At 47.8% G+C, this 11,837-nt stretch overlaps 1 protein-coding gene across 2 annotated transcripts; it reads left to right on the plus strand.

The window, feature by feature from the left end:
* The first annotated feature begins 683 nt into the window (after positions 1-683).
* On the plus strand, positions 684-11,670 carry LOC125461832 (inositol 1,4,5-trisphosphate receptor-interacting protein). Of its 2 annotated transcripts, none has more exons than XM_048551098.2 (2): positions 684-809; positions 8,424-11,667. In XM_048551098.2, exon 2 carries the CDS (start codon positions 8,436-8,438, stop codon positions 10,281-10,283), a length of 1,848 nt encoding a protein of 615 aa, XP_048407055.1. In that variant the 5' UTR covers positions 684-809; positions 8,424-8,435; the 3' UTR covers positions 10,284-11,667. The 2 variants fall into 2 exon arrangements, with proteins under 2 accessions (XP_048407055.1, XP_048407056.1); XM_048551099.2 differs by lacking the exon at positions 684-809 and adding an exon at positions 6,491-8,196 and having other exon boundaries at positions 8,424-11,670.
* The last annotated feature ends 167 nt before the right edge of the window (positions 11,671-11,837 follow it).

The following is an 11,837-nucleotide window of genomic DNA, read 5'->3' on the forward strand; positions in this document are numbered from 1 at the left end:
GGTCAGATCCCCATAAGTGACACACTGCCCAAGGTGCTAACTGGGCAGTCAAGGACTGAAATATCTTGCTGGTGCAGTGCAGAAGTGACAAGATCTGTGGACAGTCAATTGTATCAGGGGAAAACAAGGATGAGAGTTTTAAGATCAAGATATTGCCAGATGGGGAGCTAGTGTTGGTCAGCGAGCATTGAGAGTGATGGCAGAATAGGACTTCTGCAAGTTTATGACAGATTTTAATTTGGGTTTGGTCAATTTGGAGGATGTTGAAGTTTACAGGGCGAGAGAGAGAGAGCGCAGCCAATGAGTGGTGTCGTTGGAGTTGTGGACTCTTGAGGTAAGAAAGGCACAAGCGATGGGTTCAGCAGCCTGTGATCTTCGGGCAGGGGACTGTAAGGAAGGTAATAAAGTTATTCTGGATGTGAGATTCCTTAATGATGGACAGGAAATGGGGCAGATCTAAGCCACGGTTATGTGGAGGGGATTATTCTCCCCGGGTGCTCACTCTGACCATCAGGTCAACTGCCAACCACCCCGGGGGTTGGCAGTTGTACGGGTTTCCCAGAGGTTACAGCTCAAACATACAGTATCTACCTCTCGCTTCCTTTGGTGTTTGGCGATCAAATCAGAAGCTGCAGGAAATGAGTCAAGTGGGGGGCGGGGGTGAGGATGAGAAGAGGCTTTGAGCGGAGAAAGGGGAAGGAACTGAGCCTGCAGCAAACCTGACAGCATTGACCGGCCGCTGGGTCACCCTCTGTTCCCTTCCCCAGCCCCTCGCTCTCCAGTCCCGGGAGCTCAGTTACAGCCCGGAGGTGAGTGACTCTGGGTCGGGTTCTGGCTGGAAGCTGTACCCACTGACTCGCTTTGTGTGCTGGCTACTGTTTCTCTGTCTCTCCCGGCTGGCAGGCAGGACAGTTTGAGATTCAGTGGCAATGATGTGATTTAATACTAGCTCAGACTCCCTGTCGGTCCATTAGACAAGACTCTCGGTGTAGAGGGAGAGTTTGAAACAGTCCGCAGTCAGAGAGGGATTGGTTTTTATGGTGGTGCTGAGTTGTGCCTTGTTTAAAGGGGAAGTTTTTAAATGCAGAATTTAAAGGACAGGTCCTAGTGAGATAGAATTTACCAGGAGTCAAAACTTGTTTAGATCGCGTTTCACGCGTGAGTGAGACAGTATAGGTGCGACTGAGGGTTTATGAGGAGGACTGTGTGTAAGAGAGTGACGGTGGAAATGTGAAAGTGAGAGTGAGGAAGAGCGCGCGCGCGCGTGTGTAAGACAATCACTATGTGCGTGTAATGGCGTCAGGGACACACCAGTTTGCATTTATATATCAACCTGGGATATTAACACAGTGAATGCCTGTGTAACTTCTGCAGATTTTTAAGGATCCAGTTTTGCTCCCTATCGCATCTTTCCCACGATCTAGAAGATTCAGTTTCCTGATCATCCAATTTTGCATGTTCTGGAGTTACTGTAATCTCATTAACCTCCATCCTAAACACCAGCTCTCACTTGGGAGAGATGAATATCAAATAGGAACTTAAAAATCGTGTATATTTATTGTGCAATTCGATGAAACACATTCCTCAATACTACTCACTTTCTCACCATATCCCTTAATCCTTACCCTCTGCAGAAACATTTATTTCTCTCCCTGCTTATGGCCTTCTCTGGGGTTTAATGAACAATTTGATTTCTCATTTGATGAAGTTCCCTGGAAATCCTTCTTAATCTGAGCTTCTTCGTTTTCTCATGAGCAATAACTTGCATTTACATAGCACCTGTCCTACAGTAAAACATGCCAAGGAAGTTCAATGTGAGCATGATTAGGCAGAATCAGGTGGAGGAGGTGATCTGAGAACCTTTCTGTGAAGTAAGATACTGGGGCTGAGCCACAACTAACATTTCCCCCTTGGTTTTGGTAAAGACACAGCAAATAGAGTTTTGGATGACCTCAACTTGACAAAAGTAGAATGTTGGATGGCTGGAATCGTCAAGCCTGGAGGTAACAAAGATGTGAACAAAGTTTTCAGCGGTCAATGAGTGAGATGGGGTGGATTCTCTGAGGTGGAAATAGGATGATTTTAATGACAAAAAGGACATGGATTTGGGAGTTCAGTTCAAGTCAAGATGGTGAACAGTTTGGTTCAATCCCATGTGGGCCCTTACTGACAATGTTGTGCATATTTCTACACTAGTATCTTTATCTTCTTTTGTTTGTCTCACTTACTTTCTATTTCCTTCTCTGTGGCCTGACTGTTTCAGTTCTTCCCCGTCACAGCTCCTCAGAGTCATGAGCGCACTCGATTGGAAGTTGGCAAGTCTGTGTTGCATTTCCACTTTTCCAATTTGGCCTGTTCCATTTGATGCCCTTTGTTATTTTTTTCTGCCTCTTTCCCCACTTTCTGACCTCAGTTTCTCCTTCACTAGTTCGGAAATGACTGGCTCACTTCAGAGTGTTGACTGTCATGGAGCTTCAGAGATTGGAACAGTAAGGGATTCTCACAACCTGCCCTCGCTCTCTCAGCTTAATGACAGTCATATTGGTTTATCAGAGCTTTGTTTCTTTGGGGCCTTCAGCAGTTCAGCTGGGAGACAGAGACACGCTTCCCCTTGTGAAGGAAATTGTCCTTTCTGTGCTTGCTGTGAACACAGATCCTGGGATGGAAAATGTGTGTCTGCTCCACTGCCCACACAGATCTCCTCCAGCATTGTGCTCTTGTATCTAAGGTGTGAGGTCTTGTGATGCAGTGGGTAGTGTCCATGCCTTTTGAGCCAGAATGTCTGGGTTCGGGTCCCACTCTATGATTTGCTAGTTGAGGAAGGTGTGTTCATAACGTAGTCAAGCATATTGACTATTAATTTTTTCAATCTGCCCAATTGCAGACATCAAGAGCTGGAGAGTTACCATCCAACTGAAGGCAGTGGTAAATCACTTTATCAAACATAAACATGGGCCAACATATATCAAAGTGGAGCCTTTGATCACTAAGGCACTACTAGGGCATGTTATATGGAGAGATCTAAAACACTGACGTGCGTAATGATGCCTCTGGGAGCGTTCTGTCACTCTGGTCAAGTCAACAGTGACTGTCCTTTCTGTAGTGCAGAGAAACAATTATCCTGAGCAGTCCAGGCATTCTATGCATTCTCTGTAGGGCCATTCACAGATGGGAAGACAGTAATAGTTAGACTAAACACCTTCTCATTTACCTTCTGCTATTACAGGAGACACTGATAATGAAGTTATTCACCAGTTGCAGTTATCAATCTCTCACCACGAGTCCACCCAGACACAAGTTGAGGAAAACCTCTAGTGTGAGAAAGCTTTAGGAACTTTTTATTCACACATAAGCTGTGGGTGTCGCTTGCTGGGCCAGTGTTTATTGCTCGTCCCTAATTGCCCTTGAAAAGGTGGTGCTGAGCTGCTTTCACAAACCACTGGAGTCCCCAAAATGTGTTTAGGAAGGGAGTTCTAGGATTTTGACCTAGTGCCACTGAACGAGCAGCAATATATTTCCATGTCAGGATGGCAGGTGGCTTGAAGTGTTGGTGTTCCCATGTGTTTTCTGGCCTTACCCTTCTAGATGATGGAGATTGCAAGTTTGGAAACTGCAGTCAAACCTGAGACAGTTGCTGCGTTGCATCTTGTATGCAGTATAGAATGCTGCTGCTGTTTGTTTTTATTGAAGGGAATAAAGTTGAAGGTGTTATATTTTGGTGGGGGGGCAGCCAAGAAGCTGCTTTGTCCTGGATGGTTTTGAGCTTCTTGAATGTTGTTGAAACTGCACTTACCCACTCAAGTGGGGAGTATTCCTTCCCACACCTGACCTGTGCATTGTTGATGGTGGACTGGTTTTGGGGAATCAGGAGGCGAGTTACTCCTTGCAAAAATTCCCAGAATCTGAAGTGTGCTTGTAACCATTGTACTCATGTGGCTAATCCAGTTCAAGTTCAAACCAGTCGATTTTGTTCAGCTTTTAGTCACCAATCAAAACAGTTTTTACACAACTTGGCATCAAACTTGTGTTTTGAGCTTTTCCTGTGCGGTATCTCCAGATCTATTTTCACCATCAGTGTTAAGTATAGTAGCAGAGTGACTTCAGAGTAAGCCACATTACAACTCAAGTTGTTGATTTCAAGGAGAGAGATGACAGACACATGATCAGACCTAAGTTGGGAACGGTGTGGAGATGAAATACCAGAGGAGGGAGCGAGCTTCCAGACTAAAGACCCCATCTGGTCAAAAAGCCCTCCCCTCTTTCTGACCCGCCGCCAGCTCTGAGAGTAACCTCATCTCCAGAGGCATCAGTTCAGTCACCTAACTTCTCCTAACCACATTCGACCATTGAGAATTAGTTCCGATGAAATAGAATTTTTGACGGTGCTCAGGATGATGAAGCAGACCTCTGAACAAGAACAAGGGAAACTTCCTTTCAAAGAACCCCTGCTACTGAGATCAGAGCAAAACCACAGAAAAGAATTGAAAAACTCAGTGTTATTATTAGCAGCAGCTGAAAATAAAATGCTGCTACTTTCGTTAATCCAGTTCCAAGATGTACCTCTCATACAAATTGTGACACTGTCAGAGGGTCGTTACTGAGGGAGCGCCGCGCCGTCAAAAGGGCCAGCACTGAGGGAGCGCTGCACTGTCATGCCTGTATTCTCCTGCTGTGACTCCTATGCTATGACAGTGGCTGTACTTCCAGAAAAGTTTGACAATTGTATGTTATGAAATGTGCTTTATCAACATGTTACATAGAGTTAGATTCATATCCTGGTGGCAGGATTGTAGAAGGTGAAATTGATGGATTGTCACTTTCTTTGCATTCCTAGTTGCTGTGTTTCATGACTTTTACCGGGACAACTGTTAGCGGAAACACCGCGTCTGTGCTTCAGGGTCTGCTTCATCATCCTGAGCATCGTCAAAAATGCTATTTCATCGAAACTAATTCTCAATGGTTGAATGTGGTTAGAAGAATTTCTTGTGCCCTTATTTATATAAATGGAGAGAGGTCACAGGATTCTGAGCTTAGGAGAGACTTGGGTATCCTGATATACAATTTACTGTTGGGTATTATGCAGGTACGGCAAGTGATTAAGAAAATAAATGGAATGTTATTGTTTAGTGTAAGGGGTTTGGAATATAAAAGTAGAAATGTTTAGCTACAGTTCTACATAAAGGTAAAGTTGGCAGATTTGCCATGGTGTTAGGAGCAAGATATTGGCATAGACAGAGAATTGGTATATTGGTAGAAGGCAGATAGTGGGGATAAAAGGGTCGTTTTCAGGATGGCAGTCAGTGACTAGTGAAGTTCTGCAGGGGTCCATGTTGGGACCACTATAACTTACATTATACATTAATGATTTGGATGAAGGAACTGAGGGCATTGTCGTTTGGTTGTAGATAAGACAAAGATAGGTGAAGGGACAGGTGATGTTGAAGTGGTGGGGCTGCAGACAGGCTAGGAGAGGGGCAAGTGTGAGGTTATGCACTTTGGTAGGAAGAATAGAGACATAGACGACTTCCTAAACTGGGAAAGGCTTCAAAAATCTGAAGCACAACAGAACTTGGGAGTCCTAGTTCAGGATTCTCTTAAAGTTAACATTTAGGTTCAGTTAGCAATTAAGAGGGCAAAGACAATGTTAGCAATCATTTCAGGAGGGCGAGAATACAAGAGCAGAGATGTATTGCTGTATAAGGTGTATAAGGCTCTTACCAAATGACATTTAGAATACTGTGAGCAGTTTTGGGCCCATATCTCAGTAAGAATGTGCTGTTGTTGGTCAGGGTCCAGCAGACTTTGACAGGAATGAACCAGGGGACAAAGGGCTGGTTATGTAAGGAGTGCTTGAGGATTTGGAGTCTGTATTTGATGAATTTGACAGATGGAGGAGGATCTGATTGAAACTTATGGACACTGAGAGGCCTGGATACAGTGGACAGGGAGAAGATGGTTCCAGTAGTGGGAGAGACTAGGACCCAAGAGAACAGCCTCAAAGTGAAGGCGTGAAAATTTGGAACTGACATAAGAGGTATTTCTTCAGCAAGGGGCTGGTTAATTTGTGGCACTCATTGGCACAGAGGACTGTGGAGGTCAAGTCATTGAGTGTATTTAAGACAGAGATAGATACTTTCTAGATTAGTTAGGGAATCAAGGCTTATGGGGAGAAGGCAGGAGAATGAGAGATGATCTAACCACTGCCGCGTGATATTCAATGGTGTTACCATCACTGAATCCCCCACTACCAACATCCTGGGGGTTACCATTGGCCGGAAACTCAACCAGACTCAGTACATTAACAGAGCGCCTACAAGAGCAGGCCAGAGCTGAGAATACTGCGGTGAGTAACTCATCTCCTGACTCCTCAAAGCCTGTCCACCATCCACAAGGCACAAGTCAGGAGTGTGATGGAATACTCCCCACTGGCCTGGATCAGTTCAGCTCCAAAAACACTTAAGAAACTTGATACCATCCAGGGCTAAGCAACCCACTTGATTGGCACCACATCCACAAGCATCCACTCCCTCCACCACCAACGCTCAGTAGCAGCCGTGTGTACTATCTACAAGATGCAGAAATTCACCAAAGATCTCAGACAGCATCTTCCAAACCCACAACCACTTCCATCTAGAAGGACAAGGGCAGCAGATATTGAGGAATACCACCACCTCCAAGTTCCTTTCCAAGTCACTCACCATCCTGACTTGGAAACATCTCACCATTCCTTCACTGTTGCTGGGTCAAAATCCTGGAATTCCCTCCCTTATAGCATGGTGGGTCAACCTATAGCAGGAGGACTGCAGCAGTTCAAGAAGGCAGCTCCCCACCACCTCCTCAACGGCAACTAAGGATGGGCAAGAAGTGCTAGCCAACCAGCAATGCCCACATCCCACAAAATGAATAAGAATAAAAAAGAGAAAAGAAACATATCAGCTATAATAAAATGGTGGAGCAGACTCAATGGACTGAATGGCCTAATTCTGCTCCTCTTTCTTATAGTCCTTCTAGACCTTTGAGCTGCTCTCTCATTTCAGAGAGAGAGAGAGAGAGAGGCAATTGATGTGGTTTGACTTGAGGGTCACCATGCCTGAGGTTAGGGGAGAGGTTGAGAAGGAGAATCCTTCATGGTAATCTCAGCCAGTTGTGGACATTGTGTCCATGCTGTTGGCATTGCTCTGCATTGCAAACTAGCTGTTTAGCCAACTGAGCTAATACAGGGCATTGGTGAGATATCTGGAGTATTGTGTACAGTTTTGGTGACCTTAATTAAGGAGGGATGATATTTCACAGGAGAACTGTGAGAGGTAGGGTTCTTTTATCAGGAAATGTTGAACATGCTGGGCCCTTTGTATTTGGAACTTAGAAGTATGAGAGTTGATCTTATTGTATCATTTAACACTGTGAGGGGATCTGGCCAGATTGATGCTAGGAGGTGGTATCTTCTTGTGGGAGAGACTACAGCTAGGGGGACACAGTTTGAAAATAAGAGGCCTCCCTTTTAGAGAGTGATGAGGAAGAATTTAGTTTCCCTCAGAACATTAAGAGTCAGAGAGTGGTAGAGGCAGGATCATTGAACATCTTTATGGCAAAGGGTGATAAATTCTTGACTAATTCTTGAGGGAGTCAAAGGTTATCGGGGGCAGGTGGGAATATGGAATTGAGGCCACAATCACATAATTTATGATCTTATTGAGCTGATTACAGAGGCTGAATGGCCTACTCCTGCTGCTGATACATACATGTATATTCGGAATCAGAGCAGGGAGGGTCTAAACGTTCCCCTTGGCTCAATGGGTTTGCTGCAGGCACTGTGGGATGTCAAAATAATCTAGTCGCCTGCTATCTCACTGACATCTCTCTCCCTCTCTCTAGTCATCCTAATGCTCAATGGAAGTTTCCTCCATCAATCCTCAGCCCCACATCCATTCCCCCTGTGATCACCCATTGAATCCACCCTCCCTCCTCCCCGTGTCCTCGGTCTGCTAGAGCAACATATTGTTGCCCTCAGCATTCAAATTCATTACCCATGGAATTGAAAATGGCCGATGGGAAAATAATTTAGGCCTATGGCGTGAGGGCAGGGGAGTGGAGGTGAGGATGATGTGGCATAAATTAGCTTTTTTTCAAAGAGATACCGCAGACACAACAAGCTGAACGGTCTTCCTCAGTGCAATAATATTCCAGAATGCAGAGGTATTGTAAATAAATGCATGGTATCTTTTTGGTCCTGTCTTTCCATGTATCTGGTCCAGAGTTTTTCCCTGTGCGTAGTTTCATGTTTGATCTTGTATTTGGCCCTGTCTGTGCTTGGTCCTGTGTTTCCCCCTCTGTTTAGGATATTCCTTTACCATGTTTGCATGCCTCTTGCTTTTCCCAGTGGATTTTCTTGGTGATCTTTCTTTCTTTTGTCCCCATTGCAGTGTTGGGTGGCCATGCCGGTTGGGATCTTAGCCGTGTGCCTGGTCATGGCGGTCACTGTGATCAATCAGCCATTCACCTTCCAGGAGCCCAGGTGGAATGGAGAGCAGCAGCAGGAGCTGGAGACCCTGAGGCGGATGAAGGAGCGTGAGGAACATCTTCAAGCTGAAATGCAGAGGCTGGAGAGGGAAATGGCAGAGTCGTCTCACGGAGAATTGGGATTGGAGTCTAGCGGGGAGCCGGGGAAGGGGCAGGAGTACAGCTGGAACCTGTGGAGTGCCCTGTCTGTGGCTGCGTTCCTTTTGTTGGAGATCTGGAGGCAGGACACGGAACTGCGGTGTATGCAGGAGGTGACGGACGAGGACGAAGATTCTGGTGCCACTGGGGAGGCGTGGTGGTGCGCAGCCCTCCCAGACCATCGGGCACTGGTCCGCTTCTATGACAAGTGTGTCCATGTGCCAGCTGCTGAGTTGTGCAGGATCAAGGAGCTGGTGGAAGGGTGCGCGGACGATTTGCTGGAGGCCCTGAGAAGTGTGTGTAACCGGGACCTGGACATGGAAGTGGAGGAGTGCATTGGCATCGGGAGCTTATATGAGAACTGGAGGGTCAGGAGGCCCTTGGTGTGTGACTTGATTGTGCCCTTCACACCCCCAGAGCCTTACCAATTCCGAGCAGAAGTGAAATGCGCTGGGGGAGGGCTAGGGATAGCTTCAGGGGGAGGGGTCCCTGGGGATCTTGGCACTGGGATGGTCCGTGTAATTAATCTGGAAGAGGACTCGACTGGCTGTGTCTGCGGCCGGACCCAGCTGGTGGAGGACATGCTGTGCCTGGTCCATAGCGAGAACGCTCTGGAGACCAGACTGGCAGGCTCTGGACAAAAAGACCAGCTGCTGTGGTCTGCCACTGCTCCCTATTTGGGCAAGACTCAGGTCACCCGATGGTTCCAGAGGGCCCTGACCAAAGCCTGGGCTAAGATCTCACACAAGTACGACTTTGAGCTTTCCTTCCGAGATCTGGAGAGGCCAGGAGCACTGAGGATAAGATTTCGCTCAGGGAAAACTGTGCATTTCAGCCTGCTCCCTGTGGTGGAATTTGAAAACTCTGATGTCTACTTTATGCCCCTGCTGGGCAGTGATGTGCCCCTTCTTGGCACTGCCCATTCCAATGACACAGCCTGGCCCTTCACGTTTGCTGTCTACGAGAAACGTTTCCTCAAGATGATGGCGAAGAAGCTTCCAGAAAGTTCTTGCCACCTGATGTGCCTGCAAATCGTCTCGTTTCTCCACGAGAAACAGTGCAATCTAACTGGGGCCAGTGGTCTCAGCCAGTACCACTTCAAGACTGCACTCCTGCACCTGATGATCAGCCAACACCCAGGAGCATGGCACCATTCCTGCCTCTGGTCCCGGCTCAGGGACCTGTTACAGTACTTGGACAAGGCACTGCTGGAGAAACGCCTGAACCATTTCATTATCGGTAACACAGCCGTCCTCCCTGACTTTGACATCCCAGACTCCTTCCGCTCTGCCGAGCCCCTCAACCTGTTCCGTGGCTTTGTCACGCACTGTGCCTGCTATCGGAAGGCGCGCTGGACCTGGTCTGAGATGCTGAGGAACACGCCGGTCCTGGTTCAGGAATACAGCCTGGAAAATCCCAGCCAGAACGAATCGGAGCATGACACAGCACAGCAGCAGAGCACAGTTAACCCGAGAGATCGGGGAGAGGGGAGACCACACTCTGACGCAACAAAAGGGGCAGCTTCAGGCCAAATTGAGCAGGGAAGGCAAATGCAGGAGGAACTGACCATCCTTCACCTCAGGAAGGATGGGGATACAATGCAGACCACTCCTGAGAAAGAGTGAGAGACAGACATACCTTTTACTGAGGGGGCACGAATCTTGAGTGAAGAGACTGTGAGACTGGCTGCTGTAATTTTATTTAATCAGCTTGTTCAGACCTGTTAAAATACACCTCCAGGACAAGAGGGCATGTGAACCCTGACCTTCTGGCCTCTGGGTAAGGAAAGTCCATCCACGCTTTCAGAGCCAAAATACCTCCATGCTGTACTAGCACAGCTGGCAAACTCGCTAATGCTGGCAGCTCAGAGCCAGTTGCCTGCAGCCACTGTTGGATGTTAGGGTCTATTTTGTTTTAAGTATTTGTTGCTTAACAGATAAGAATAAATATCACTGCTGAGCAGCTTCAATTTACAAAACAAAGACTGACTGGATCAAAGTCGGAGCAGCCTTACAAACACAGATCCCATCAGTCATTCTGATGATGTCCTGACCTGTCAGCCACTCAGACATTCAGGCACTGATTTAGATTGTGAAGTCAGCGCCGCACTGTCAGGGGGTCAGTGCTGAGGGGGCGCGCACTGTTGGAGAGTCAGTACTGAGGGAGTGCAGCACTGTCGGCTCAGTGCTGAGGGGAGTGCCGCACTGTTGGAGGGCCAGTGCTGAGGGGGCACCGCATTGTCGGAGGGGCAGTACTGAGGGAGTGCCGCACTATCGGATCAGTGCTGAGGGGGCGCCACACTGTCGGAGGGTCAGCACTGAGGGGAGTGCTGCACTGTCCAAGGGTCAGTGCTGAGGGGGCGCCACACTGTCGGAGGGGCAGTGCTCAGGGAGTGCCGCTCTGTCGGCTCAGTGCTGAGGGGGCGCCGCACTGTTGGAGGGTCAGCGCTGAGGGGAGCGCCGCACTGTCGGAGGGTCAGTGCTGAGGGGAGTGCTGCACTGTCGGGTCAGTGCTGAGGGGAGTGCTGCACTGTCGGGTCAGTGCTGAGGGGAGTGCTGCACTGTCCAAGGGTCAGTGCTGAGGGGGCGCCACACTGTCGGGTCAGTACTGAGGGGGCGCCGCACTGTCGGGGGTTCAGTACCAAGGGGGCGCCGCACTGTCGGGGGGTCAGTACCGAGGGGGCGCCGCGCTGTCGGGGGGTCAGTACCGAGGGGCACCGCACTGTCGGGGGGTCAGTACCGAGGGGCACCGCACTGTCAGGTGGTCAGATACTGTCTCTGGTGAGTGTAAAATCTCCTCACATCAGAATTTTAAGGAAGTGGAGTGGTTCCCTCCAGTGTCAAAGCTGCCGCTACAAAATAAATTATCCAGTCATTAAGTTGTTGCACTCTGATAGAATGTTGCTGTGCTCTTGAGCTTCTGTGTTTCCAGATTACAACAGAAACATGATATGTTTAAATAAAACAAAGAAGCACGGGTTCAAATGCCTTTTTTTGGTTATGAACTACATTGAGACAGCCTCACACTGGTGAAATGTTCTGTAGAGATACTTGGTGCATTTTTAAAGATTGAGTCAGTAATCCAGTCTCATTTTTTTAAAGCAGTTTGACTACTTGAAGCTTCCCTTCAGCAATGGGAAATGAGGCTGTGCTTGTAACAAGTGGATCACTGACTGGGCT

Source organism: Stegostoma tigrinum, chromosome 20, assembly GCF_030684315.1.
Source record: "Stegostoma tigrinum isolate sSteTig4 chromosome 20, sSteTig4.hap1, whole genome shotgun sequence".
Taxonomy (NCBI): Eukaryota; Metazoa; Chordata; class Chondrichthyes; order Orectolobiformes; family Stegostomatidae; genus Stegostoma; species Stegostoma tigrinum.